The 14,981-nt window shown below is 35.4% G+C and overlaps 1 protein-coding gene across 3 annotated transcripts in view; it reads left to right on the top strand.

Annotated features, from left to right (window-relative positions):
* The window catches only part of SGCE (sarcoglycan epsilon), a 193,345-nt gene that overhangs the window by 35,416 nt on the left and 142,948 nt on the right, over window positions 1-14,981 (top strand). For all 3 annotated transcript variants that reach the window (XM_053714063.1, XM_053714062.1, XM_053714064.1), the window contains exon 2: window positions 7,260-7,382. In XM_053714063.1, coding sequence (XP_053570038.1) covers window positions 7,260-7,382 — 123 coding nt within the window. The remainder of the gene's footprint in view (window positions 1-7,259; window positions 7,383-14,981) is intronic.

Below are 14,981 nucleotides of genomic sequence, written 5' to 3'. Positions count from 1 at the left end.
TAAGTGCAGGACATGGAGGACATGGCTGGCAGGGCTATTGGTGATATCTTAAATCTGCAGATTTACTTTGAACTTGTAAACCAATCATTCAGATTCATGTTTGAATGACTCCCTTAAGAAATTGGTCAAACTTAGCCGTTTCAATCATTTGTTATTGTTAGCTTGTTTAAAAAAAAAAAAAAAAGATTTTTATATTTTTCAAAATAAGTCAACTTAAACCAGAGGTCAAACAGTGGAGTTTGAGTGATTTTAGCCAACTATTTCCAATCAAAAGATTGGCTGACCAGTTAGATTTAAGATAACACATAATAGAATATATAGCAATTTGGTATGTAAAAAATTAAGACAAATTCTAAAATCTTGATTTCATTAGATTTTTTTAAATATTTGATTACTATTTTAGTGCTTTTTCTGTGACAGAACTACAGAATGACTATATATTAGATTATTGATGTAAATGTAGCAACTTTTTATGGTTAACCCAACAGGTTTGTAATAGTTCCAAAGAGGTCTTAACAGTAAACTGAATTAGATAACACAAAATACATTTCATTTTTTATATGAAGAATTTATGAACACTGGAACCTATTTGATAGACCAGCAGTATCAGTATTAATCGGACACTATTTTGTTTTATTCTGTAAAGCTATTGTGTTAAACTCTGCTGATGGCAAAAGTGAAACAATTTACTGGAAGACTAAAGGGGGCAACAGTCATATAATCAGTAGACTATACCCTGCTGAGAGGAACCATGGTGAGTCTAGGTCATCTGATGAAACCTAAATTAGATGAACAAATCCATCATTTGTCTTATCTCTTTTATCTAAATAAAGGTTATTTTGTGAAAGGTAAGTCATGATAACTCTATATTTTTGTTGATCTCTAAATTTACGTTTTTTTTCCCGATGTTTTCTGTGCTTACCGTATCTATGTTTTTCTCAGCTTGGTGCTCTAACATCTCCAAATTGTTTGTGGTTTGTAGTTGCCTTGTATCTAATCCCAAAATTAAACTACTAATTTACACAATGGAGATGAAATAATGACCCCCATTGACCTGCTCTGTGTAGCAAAGAACAATTCTGTACTGACTGGAAAATAGAAAATGAATATAGTTGAACTTAATTCTGAATCCTGAGAATTTTAAAAATAAAACAAGTTTCTTTTGTTCTTTCTGATAATCACTGCAGAATTGGAAATGTCATTATAAGGCAGCAGAACAGTGTTTCCTTTGTATAATTATTTTGTTGCTTAATTTCCGGATTACGTACACTGTAGCGTTTTTTTTCTAAACCAATACAATCCTTTTGAAGAGCCATAATTTCAATTATTAAAATTGCTATATATATATATATATATATATATATATATATATATATATATATATATATATATATATATATATATATATATATATATATATATATATATATATATATATATACACACACACACATGTATATGTACAGTATATATATATATTTATAAAAAGTAATTTCCAGGCTTTTAGCAATGTAAAACATACATGACCGAACAGAAAAGAAAGTAATTTGACTTTTATTGGCTGCAGTATTTAATTTTTAAAGTGTGCTCTGTGATGCCTGCTAACATTATAGTTACTGCAAACTCCATTGCTTTCCATGGGAGGCATCTCACTGCGTGAAGGAACAGCCACTGCCAGTGTCAATGAGGTTTTTCACATCAGATCCCGCAAATGTTAGATAATTAGGCCCTTAGTGTCCTATGTATATTTATTTGTTGCTTTCAATGTATTTATCAAAGGCAATAAAGGTGTCACACTATTAGGGCACTATCGTGGTCTTGAACCTCTTTTACGCAGCCTCGCTGATTGTGCAATGCTGTACCCTGCTTGTGCTTGTTGCAGTTAGGTTAAGTAGCAGCGGTATAAGACAGCTGCTACTTAACTAGTGTTTCAAGCTCACTCTGAGCGAGACTGTAACAAGGGGGGCTCTGAAGCATCACTTGTTAAATGGAGCCCTTAGCATCAAAATAGCTTCAGTTTGCTCTTTGCATGGGTTAAACATCAATGTTTAAACATATTGGGTCAAAACATTTATTAATAAACTGCAGCATCAGAAACACTCAGTTTGAACCCACATTGTCTCAGTCCTGCACCAGTGTGAAAGTACACACTACAAGGGGTCACTGCTCGGACCCCAAAATAGCACCAAAACAAACAAAAATGTAGCAGCTCCATTTTTGTTTGTGTAATTGACCTTCAACATTAAAGAATAAGCTGCATCCAATTATCCCCCAAATATAAATTTTGAGGAGTCTATATTAAAATGTATATTTTTAGTTATTTCTTTAACAATAAAATGATTAATAAAATCAAACTGAACTGTAACCAGCATAGAATGGAAGGAGGCACTGATCCAGAGCTGATCTTTTGACAGTATGATTGGTTCTGTCTTTTTAACACTGTTGAAAAAAATTCACAATAGTGTAGTTTGCCAACTCGGAAGGAACGCAAAAAGGAAAATATTTGCAGACATTGAGGCCCATTTATCAAGCTCCGTATGAAGCTTGATGGCCCGTATTTCTGGCGAGTCTTCAGACTCGCCAGAAACAGCAGTTATGAAGCAGCGGTCTAAAGACCGCTGCTCCATAACCCTGTCCACCTGCTCTGAGCAGGCGGACAGGAATCGCCACAATTCATTCATTGATTGACACCTCCCTGCTGGGGGCCCATTGGCCGCAAGTCTGCAGGGGGCGGTATTGCACCAGCACCTCTTGTGAGATGCTGGTGAAATGCTAAATATGGAGAGCGTATTGCTCTCCGCATTCAGCGAGGTCTTGTGGACCTGATCTGCACTGTCGGATCAAGTCCGCAAGACCTTTGATACATAGGCCCCTGTGTCTGTAGTCATGTCCTTAGTGGCCACTTATTGGCATCCAATCATGAATTTAACACGTCTGTGAACCAAAGATGTAATTATAGAAGATCGGTTGTTTATTAAAATCCAAGATTACAGCTCCTTTTAGAAGATATACAAAGTGCTTTATTCAGCTTAACGCATTTCACCGGCCTAACCGTCTTTTTCAAGAGCTTTAACAGTTCAAAATTAATCACAAAAGAGCTATTTCTTTCAAAAGGAGCTGTAATCTTGGATTTTAACTTATATAATTACATCTTTGGTTCACAGCCGTGCTAAATCTATGATTGGATGACAAGAAGTTGCCGCTAAGGACATCATAACATGCATGACTACAGACACAGATACCCTGTGAGTATTCTCCTTTTTTGTGTTCTTTCCAAGTTGACAAACTACACTATTGTGAAATTTTTCTATAGTGTTAAAAACAAAGAAACAATCATACTATCAAAAGATCACCTCTGGATCAGTGCCTCCTTCCATTCTACTTTACTTTTACACAGTCTTCAGGGAGAGACTGTTGGATGGCAGCGATCTGTTAGAGAGGGGAGTATTTTTCTTTGCCATATTGTATATAAACCTTTGTGTTCATAACTTGTTTTGTATTGAACTTTAAGTAGTTATTTCTTTCTAAACATGTACCAATCAAACTTTAAGCATGACATTTTCCTATTTTTTGTGACGTATATTAAAGATCATGTTCTATGGCTTAAAACATTTTTAAAAAGGCCATTACAATAGAAAAATGTTAAGCTCTAACTCATTAGAGAATGTACATTTAGTGTTATTCTCCTTGCAGTACCTTGTGTTTACTTCATAAAGAGTTAGCGTTTTATTGCATGCCATTGGTTGCTAAGGTTTACAGACATGGATGTTGGTATGTAGCCCATCTAGAGCTAGCTGCAGTTTCCCCTGAAAAGGATTTTAATTCTATTGAATAAAAACTTTAATTGATTTCACTGGATACCATGGGCTTGGATATTCTCCTTTCTTTTTGAATCATATGAATGTCAGTCTATACTGAAATCACCAACGTAATACATTTTATGTTGTCCACTGACGCTTTAATTTTCACACCAGCCATTAAATAATTGTTCATTTCTTTGAGAAAAACTATGTTAGTCAACAACTTGTTTTTCTGTGATGAAAATGAGAAAAGTTGTAATAAAAATAGCTTGCATTTTCATTTACGAATATAGAATAAACAAAAATAGAAGATTGAAATAGGTATGAGGAGGAAGTACTGAGTATTTTATAAAGCATATATGTAAGCATATACTTTTTAAATTTAGTGCCTAATTGTTAATGAACCCGTTAATTACAATTACAGTTCAAGGTTTTTTTGGCAACTAATTTAGACTGAAGATTTTGGGCCCCATTTATGAAGTTGGCGTTGCACTGCTTCCTAGCCTCTTTGCAACCATTGAGGTGGCAAGATTAAAATCATCCAGGACTGATTTGACTGGTGTGCTTGACAACCTGACTAAGAGTGGGATTGCACAAGACAGTTCTGCCTGTGAATGATGGATCACTGGTAGTAAAAGTGGGGGACAGGTTACCTGCTTGGGAATCTTATTTGCTCATATCTTATTAAAGGGGCACTAAAAACTTTGAGATTGTAATACAACATGCTTAATTATGCAGTTGCAGTTTACTTCACTACCTTTTCCTCTCAATTAAGCCTGAAAATTGTGGATTTTTCAGTGCTAAGTACTGAAGAGCACTTTAGGCTTCACAAGCCTACCCCTGACACATATTATGCTGAAGTCAAACAATGCAGATTTTGTTAATAGAATAACAGTGACCAGACCTGTCATCTCCAGACTTTAGTCCAGATTGGCTCCTCCAAACAAGGAAAGTGGTGGGTGGAGTTTAACCATTGCAACAAATCCCAGAAAGGTGTTAATTTCTTCTGATAATGTTCATACAGGAATCTAGTAATTCCAATCATCTAGATTACAAGTTTTGCGCTGCAGCTCGTAACGCTGAAAATATGGCATTTTCAGGGTTAAAACAGCATCACAGCTATTACAAGTGTTGTCGGTATAGTTGTACCACACACCTTTTAAATTTAATTATGTTAATGTTAGGGGGGGGGGGTTAGGGTTAGGTTTAGAGATTAATATAGTTTAATTTAGCTTGTTGCAATGTGGGGGGCTGGTGGTTTAGGGGTTAATAGGTTTATTTAGTTAATAATTGTAAATTTAATTTAGCTATATTTTTATTATGTTAAAGTTAGGGGGTGTTAGGGTTAGGTTTAGGGTTACGTTAGGGTTAGGTTTAGGGGTTATTATAGTTTAATTTAGCTTGTTGTGATGTGGGGGGCTGGCGTTTTAGATGTTAATAGGTTTATTTAGTTAATAATTGTAAATTTAATTTAGCTATATTTTTAATATGTTAAAGTTAGGGGGTGTTAGGGTTAGGTTTAGGGTTATGTTAGGGTTAGGGTTACGTTAGGGTTAGGGTTACGTTAGGGTTAGGTTTAGAGGTTAATATAGTTTAATTTAGCTTGTTGTGATGTAGGGGGCTGGCGGTTTAGGGGCTAATTAATGTAGTATAGTGGCGGCAATATCAGGAGCGGCAGATTAGGGTTTAATAATTTTATTTAGGTAGCAGCGATATCGGGAGCGGCAGATTAGGGGTTAATAACTGTAGCCAGGTGTCAGTAATGTTGGGGGCAGCAGATTAGGGATGTTTAGACTTGGGGTTTATGTTAGGGTGTTAGGTTTAAACTGTAATTTTATTTCCCCATAGACATAAATGGGGTTGTGTTATGGAACTTTTGTTTCCGTGATCACAGGTGTTAGTTTTTCTTTTTTTCTGGCTCTCCCCATTGATGTCTATGGGGAAATTGTTCACGAGCATGTCTCAGCAGCGTTCTGATTGTGTGCGGTATGGACCTCAATGCAACCATATCGCACGCAAAAGGCGTATGTTTGAAAACTTGTAATGGCAGCGCTTTAGGAAATTAAATAACGTAACTTTTGTTGCGTTCATTAATTTCTCTATAGCGCTCAAAACTCATAATCTAGGTGAATATGTTTACTGTCCCATAAAACAAGGCCCTATGACTAAAACTAGTTTTATCACAGGTTAATTTGTCTGAGATAAACTACCGTCATAGCCTGCATTAATTATTGTAGCATTTTTGTTCAACGTATGATCATATGATGGCAGTAGATTGAATGTATAATTTCAACCATGTACTAAATTGTAGATTTTGGATACCATTTCGAATGTAGATAGGCCAGATTTCAAGTAGCGTGCTAATAATAGCATGGGAAGTGATAAGCAGTATCACTGGACCAACTGGATATTACACGTCGATGGTAAATCACATTTACCAGGGAAGGGTTAGCAAGGCACTCATATATACACTTTTTAATAAATAAAAATGTGTATATGTCTATATATGTGTATACATGCATATTTATGTGTTTATGTGTGTATATATGTATGTGCACACATACATGTAACCTATAAACATATATATACTTAAATATACACTTTTGAGCCCTTACCAGTCAAATGCCTTGAAACATGCAATATCATTGTTATTCAATATTAATATTTTAATGTGTTTTAATAGAAATACTTGAAATTCCTATGTTCATCACCTATAAAAAAAAACAAAAAAAAAAAAACATATATATATGTATATATATATATATATATATATATATATATATATATATATATATATATATATATATACACACACACACGCACATCTTTATATGGATATATAGGTATAGATACATATTTTACAAAATATATATATATATTTTTTTTAAATTAAAAAAACTTTCTTTTATTAAAGAACATAGGAATTTGGAGTATTCCCAACGCACCTTCGGCTTCAGTGCAGTTGATCTAGTATAGTGTCGGGCTAGCACCCGAGAGATAGCTAAATAGGCTTTTTGTAGCTTGCCCCATAAAAGTAAATGGGGAGAGAACCTGAGTCTTTCGCTGATTAAATAAGAAAAAACTGTATATTATACCATAATCCCTTGCAATACTAAAGATTATACATAAATATCTATTACTTATCAAAATGTATTGGGAACAAACATAAAAGTTAAATTATGTCTAAAAAACACAAATTGTTAGGACACATGTACCATTCATTATGTTTCAGATCAAAACAATAAGAAATAAAATATTCTACAAACATTTCTGATGTCTTTGATGCTCCGTGAGTCAATACTATATATCCCTATTTAATAACCATGCTGCAATGTTTTAACAGGTATGCTAACCTTGGATCTTGTCTTCCTTTTTGTTCCTTGCAATGCAGAGCCCTTGTCTGTGCAGGAAGATCTCACACGCATGTCTGACTTTTGCTTGTCCTCTCTTGCTTTCCAGTATACACTATTCTATCAAAGGTACACTCTGACCGGAATGTTTACCCATCTTCTGGCGTCCTATTTGTTCATGTTCTGGAGAGAGAATACTATAAAGGGGAATTTCCTCCTTATCCAAAGCCAGGTATGAGATCTAGAAATATATATTTATGATATGTATTAATTCATGCCACATCAATAATGTATACACATTTTAAAAGACAACATTAAGAGTAACGTTTTAGGATTTGTAAAATTGTAAGTATTTTTGAATAGTTTAATTGAGAATCAAACATTTAGTCATCTGAAATTACCATTATACAACCCCAATTTCCAAAAAAGGTGGGACAGTATGGAAAATTACAGACTCATAACAGTTTTTGAGACAGTGACATCTGAGGGATCAGAGTCACGCGCATTTGGAAGTGGTTTTTGGCCTTTCCCTTTTACTCATTGAGACTTGACCGGATTCCTTAAATCTTTTAATTATATTGTGTGCTGTAGAAGGTGAAATGTCCAAAATCCTACCGATTTATCTTTGGGGAATGTTGTTCTCAAAGTGTTGGATTATTAGCATCTGTTGGCAGATTGGCGAGCCTCAACCCATCGTTGCTCTTGAAGGTCTAGGCCTTTTTTGGAGGTTCCTTGTATATTATGATTACACGATTGCCTCACCTGCTTCACATCACCTTCTTATTTCAACTTATCACATCGCTATTAGTCCTATATTGCCCCATACCAACTTTTTTTGGAACGTGTTACATTAATCAGATTTGAAATGAGTGTATATTTTCAAAAATATATTAAATTCACAAAGTAAAACATCAAATAATGTTTTTTTTTATAATATAGTGCAGGGTGAATTGAATTTTCAAATGACTCTTTTTGTTTGTTTGTTTGTTTATTTTTTTGCATTTTCCATACTGTCCCAACTTTTTTGGAATTGGGGTTGTATAAACATATTCTGAATTTTCAAAAAATACCCCAGAAGGGGATAGAAAGCGCGCTGAAAAAGTGCAGATGAATATCATAAAAATTGACAAACAAAGTCAGTATGTAGATCTACCGTAACCAGTTTGTGGATGTGTCCTTTGAACAAAAAGATTCTAAGGATCTATATGGATATTTCCTTTCTTAAAATGATGGCGTGAAGGCAGGCAGCTCCTCTTGATCCCGGAGAGAAGGGAAAACTGTTGGAAAGTGAAAGATAAAAAAGAGAGCGCCACAATAGCGTAATATCATCTGGAAATGCAGAAACAAAGATGGACAGGTAATGTGCTTACCGGAACAAATGGCACTGTGCTGTGACCAGTGCGTGACAGCTTGCTAGCACTCAACAGTGGCTAGTACACTGGGGAGAGTGTATTCCTTAGGGTCTTCTCCTAGGCAAACTCCTCTTGCAGTTTATTGTTGAAATGAAGTAATGGACTTAACGTGTTATTATCTTATGGTTGAAATACCACAAACACGGACAACTTTTCAGGTAAAAAAGGCTTTAATATGACGCGTTTCTCAACCCCAACTGGGTCGTTTCCTCAGATAAAAGCGAATACAAACAATTACATTTGTTAACATTATATACATATTTATGTATCAAAAAACAGGAAGTTGTCATAAAGTGTTTGTCCAATAGGAATACATCTTCAAATATCAGCTGTGAAAAAGCCGGTTTCGGCCTCCAGCTGTTACAAATTAAAAAATCATTAATGATTACTAAAACATATGTAAAAGAATTATGTAAAATAAATAAAACCCTTTGTATTATTATGAATGAAATTTAACCGATAATGACAAGGTACCAGAAACATACATATAAATATTTTAAACCTTTCGGTGTATAATCCATGGCTCTACCAAAGATACTATTCCTATATGTATTTATATAAATAACTGTATTCTCCCAACCTGATTGGTCAGCAATCGGTAATCTCATATAGTGTCTATGCTACGGTAATATCCTATATATCTATAGATCAAAAAAGGTACTCCAACAAAAATAAAGTATAATGATTATCAATATACCCTGAGGGCTTTATAAAACACTCTGACGCTATGGCAGTTAGATAGCAAACAATAAGCAGCACAATTTGTTGCAAACAATAAACAGCAATGTTTGCTGCATCTATATTTAACATCCAATATCGTCTACTATATATGGTGTAATATTCCCTAATTATGTATGTAGATAGGTTAGCTAAACAATAACTGCCCTTAACAAGTTAGTATTTTGTATAACTGTGAACCAAAAAAAGTTATTCCTAAAAAATCTATCAAAAACTTAATGATTGTCATTGTACCTAGAGGGCTCTGTGAAACACTCTTGCGCTGTATCTATTAAACAGCCAACATTTGCTGCATGTTCATTCTCTATATTTAGCATCAACAATCATGTATTATGCTCTTTTAGCTTAATCAAAATTCTAATAGACCATAGGAGACAATTGTGCAACCAGAGCAGTATTAACATAAAAAAAATCCAGACAGACCTTAAGGTATACCAACAAAATCCAGAATACAACAAAATTAACAAAGATATTAATGAAAGAACTGACAGATACCAAGAAAATTTAGTTAACAACAAAAATAAGAAATTACAAAAGGATCATGAAGACTATACCAATGACTGTGTATACACATATAATCGTAGGAATGATGCACAAGAGAAGACATTGAACCATAGTAAAAACAACCAGAACGAATGGACAAGGGTCCAACATAGGGGAAACAAAAAACAGAAGGTTCCACCTATTCAAACTGACACCAATATCTATCATCCAAATACACAAACTAACCAATCACATTTCACAAATACCTGGTCTCATAATAGAATACCACACACAGGTCACAACAGACCACAACATTATACACACCATAATTACAAAGACTGATTCCAAAGGAATCAATATCAAAATTATCACAGAAACAACTACCAAAAACACCACAATCAACCAACACTAGGTCAGTATTCACACCCACATAACTCACATTCATATCAACACAATCAGGCACAACAACATAACCAGAATAAATTATTTCAATCACAACATACACACCAATTGGGAAAAACACCATCTACCCACAAAGATCTCTATTTTGGAAGATCAAATAATAACAGTTACCAACACCAACATTTAGATCATGTTCCACCCATTAAACAATCCATATTGAGATCAAGGAATAATGGACATAATCCCCACCAAAACATGGCACAACATACATCACAAAATGATACTTTTGAACATCCTAACAGATTCAGAGCATTATCTATTGAACACCAAGGGCCTTACTCTGATTCTATCTACATACAGAATTAGGGAATATTACACCACATATAGTAGACGATATTGGATGTTAAATATAGATGCAGCAAACATTGCTGTTTATTGTTTGCAACAAATTGTGCTGCTTAATGTTTGCTATCTAACTGCCATAGCGTCAGAGTGTTTTATAAAGCCCTCAGGGTATATTGATTATCATTATACTTTATTTTTGTTGGAGTACCTTTTTTGATCTATAGATATATAGGATATTACCATAGCATAGACACTATATGAGATTACCGATTGCTGACCAATCAGGTTGGGAGAATACAGTTATTTATATAAATACATATAGGAATAGTATCTTTGGTAGAGCCATGGATTATACACCGAAAGGTTTAAAATATTTATATGTATGTTTCTGGTACCTTGTCATTATCGGTTAAATTTCATTCATAATAATACAAAGGGTTTTATTTATTTTACATAATTCTTTTACATATGTTTTAGTAATCATTAATGATTTTTTAATTTGTAACAGCTGGAGGCCAAAACCGGCTTTTTCACAGCTGATATTTGAAGATGTATTCCTATTGGACAAACACTTTATGACAACTTCCTGTTTTTTGATACATAAATATGTATATAATGTTAACAAATGTAATTGTTTGTATTCGCTTTTATCTGAGGAAACGACCCAGTTGGGGTTGAGAAACGCGTCATATTAAAGCCTTTTTTACCTGAGAAGTTATCCGTGTTTGTGGTATTTCAACCATAAGATAATAACACGTTAAGTCCATTACTTCATTTCAACAATAAACTGCAAGAGGAGTTTGCCTAGGAGAAGACCCTAAGGAATACACTCTCCCCAGTGTACTAGCCACTGTTGAGTGCTAGCAAGCTGTCACGCACTGGTCACAGCACAGTGCCATTTGTTCCGGTAAGCACATTACCTGTCCATCTTTGTTTCTGCATTTCCAGATGATATTACGCTATTGTGGCGCTCTCTTTTTTATCTTTCATATTCTGAATTTTAAATGAGCAGTAGATTTGTCTTGACAAATTTCAACATTTGCTTTAATTTGCTGCCCCCCCCCCCTGTATCATTTGACAGCCATCATTCAATTACAGACTCGTATATGCTGTGAACTTTTGCACATGCTCTGTAGTAGCACATTATGTAGTGTACATATAAAATGATGGTGCACCATTTCATAATGGAAGTAGACTGGCATGCTCTTTCTGAATCATTAAAACTTAATTTTTACTTTCATGTTCATCAGTAATGGATAAACACATCTCTTGGAAAGTAATAAGAGATAGTATCCAAAAAGTTAAGGAGTGACCTTTGGCCACAGAACCAAGAGAATCATTCACACAACTGCAGCCCAGAGCATATATCTCCCTGAAGTTGTTTAAAAAATGGAAACAAAACATCCCCAACATGTGTACTAGATGTAATTAAATTCCCGAACCCGGACTTGCTGCATTTAATAAGACAATGTCCTTATTTGACAAGGATGTTTCATTCACCTTCCTTTTTTTATTTTTCCTTTTACTCCCCTCTTTTGCTTTCTCAAGAAATATCATATTCACCCTTTTTTGGCACCCATAGGTTATTTAAACATCCTATAATGCCACGTTCTGAAGTTAGTTATATGCCAGGCAATTCCGCATACAAACTCTAGTTAAGAAACCTGGACTCTCTCTGACACATTAAAAAAATGTTGGAACTTGGAAGCCTGTAAGTGCTGTATAAAAGTTCCTTTATCACATTTTTTAAAAAAACAAGTTAGTGATGTATTGGTGATATCATCAAAAGTTGATGTATCTGTCAGACCCGCTGACGCATTTTGGCCGTTATGCCGTAGTCATAGCGTGGGTACTGGCAGAGACATCAGTGCTCTTAAACAAAGTGCTTAAATCTCATTGGATTAAAAACAACAGTACTCAACCTAATTGATTAATTGAGGGGAAACCATAGTATACATTTGTAATCACTATTGCTCAAAATTAACTGTTTAGGTAACATTCAATGTGAGGTGCTAACTATGGACACAATACAGTGGAAAGGACCTCCTGACACAAGCTGTAGTAACCAAATGAACATAATACATATAGACGGTATATGAACAGAAAAAGACAGTTTAGTTATACATTAGTAAACCTTAGAGTCCCTTCACTTATGAAAAAAACACATCTATAAACATAAACATCATTTATCATATTTTTATGATAACAAGAGTTATGCTTAGTACCAAAAGAACTTTATGAAGGACCAAATTTAAATAATTGCATCCCTGCCTGGATCTGAGGAAGCTTTGTCTACAAGACCATAGCCTATAAAGATAGTTGAAAGAATCCTTAGCTACTTCCTGGTAGTTTCCTATAAACATCAGTCCTGCATATGAGAACTACCTTATTAATCCTAGAATTAGGATCAAAATACAGGAAAGATTTAGCATTAATATTCTGTTCATTATGGTTAGAAGTTAAAAAAGGTGTTAATTTGGGGGGCGTGTTCAAATCGCGTACCTGACGCATCTACTGCAGGCTCTACATGAATTCTCTTAAATCCGCCAATTATAGAGCCCATGACAGCTAAATTACACACATAACTAAATGATTATAGGTTACCGAGCACACGGTGGATATATTTCACCCCTTGATTGCTGTCTTTGTGAAAATAGAGCCACAGTTTGGAAATTTAGGATCTAAGGCCTCGGCCTACTTATAGGTTGTTACCCCCCCCCCCCGGACTCTCTGGGCAAACAGTGCTGGCGGTTGGTATCCGCCTTACTGATCTTTATAGCAGCACCAGGAGGAACGGGCAAGTTAAAGCCAGCAACATCTAAGCGGTACGAACCCTCATCACCAAGTTTCTGCCCACAGAATTATTCTAAGATGGCGACCACATGGGAGACAACCCTTGAGCAGGAGCTAGATGAGTGTTTTGCTAGATTGGATAGTCTACTTCTTAGACTCTACCAGTGATCACCTCATCTAGACTGCAAGGAGAGCATTGTGCCAGTGTCGACATGCATGACTGCAGAGGATTCAGCCCAGATCCTTACAATCCCCCTAAACAAATATGTCGACCGAAAAGGATCTATATTGTCAGAAGAGAATCTGTATGCAGGAAATTTCCCGATACATCTGAAGTTGCAGGACTTGCATCAAATAGCACAGGATGACAAGCACAATCCATATGATAAAGAGGTTGCCCTGACTAACCTTAACTTGCAAGCGGCGTTGAAGGGCTCAGACGAGGCATATATTTCTTGCCCGCCAGACAAAAATGTCCCTGTCCTTTCCGATATCAGTAAATTAGCCACGATTAGCCTGGGAAAGCAGATAGGTTTTCATGCTGACTTTAACATCACAGCATCAATACAGACACTTCACACTGTTAAACTATCACTGGCAAACGGTGAAACTGGGACATTTACATACATATCTACAAAACCCAGCCAGGGAAAACATGCAACGGAAATTGCACCCCAGTCTACTATTAATGGGAGTTCTCTTTTTGGAACTGATGCCAGGGAGATCGAACATGTACACTCAACTTCTTCATGGCATTTAAGGGAAAATGCTGTACAACAGAACTATCTTATTATCTTATGGCAATGGAACCCAGGTATTCCAAAGAGACACTGCTTTGGTTGCAAATAGACACATGGGACTGACAGTGTAAAAAGCATAAAATGAATATTTCTCTGTCTCCCCCTGAATGTAGGAGCTGCTGTTAGGATTTCTAGGAAGCTATGAATTGTTATACCTTGTTCATATATGTAAATAGTTTTCTCTCCCAGATGCATATCCAATACTTATGTGCTATACGGAATTGTGGTTGCTAATGTCTTTAGTTCTTGGCATAGCCTATTTTTAATGTTTAAATAAAAGCACACCACCTGTTAGATAACTGGTAAGCTCCCTTCCAAAGTTTCAATATCACCTGAGCGGGATGTGACTTGTATTTGTTCTTTTGGCAGCACTTATTGGCTCAAATTTGGTATGCTCTTGTCTGTTCATGTCATAATATTTTGTTTTCATAATAATACCTAACCCTAAAAAATCCCATTTTCTTTTGGAAGTATACTCACAAATAAGCCAAAGCGTGGTCTAGTACCATGCTATATGGGATAAAACTGAAGATTGACTTCAACAAAGGAATGTACTTGTGCATGTACTAACATCTGTACTGTTATTTGCAATTTCTCTTATTTATGTATGTATAACTCCTCAATAAAAAAAAAAGAAAAAAGAAAAAAAAAAAGGTGTTGATTTAAAATCTTATACTAATAAAAATAAAAAAGTGAGAAAACGTGGAGGAGGAGCGTAAGCATTAGATCAAGTAGATTGTCAGGAACCCTGACTTACCCGGCCGCCGTCGCTGCTAGTACTAGGCCTCCGACCACTCATCCTGGCTGCCGTTGCGGCGAAGACAGGCCCCTGTGGTCCGTCTCGGCATCCCACTTGGA

The sequence above is a fragment of the Bombina bombina genome, chromosome 5, assembly GCF_027579735.1.
Source record: "Bombina bombina isolate aBomBom1 chromosome 5, aBomBom1.pri, whole genome shotgun sequence".
Lineage (NCBI taxonomy): Eukaryota > Metazoa > Chordata > Amphibia > Anura > Bombinatoridae > Bombina > Bombina bombina.
Note: the sequence above shows the minus strand (reverse complement) of the source record. Positions and strands in the feature narration are given on the sequence as shown.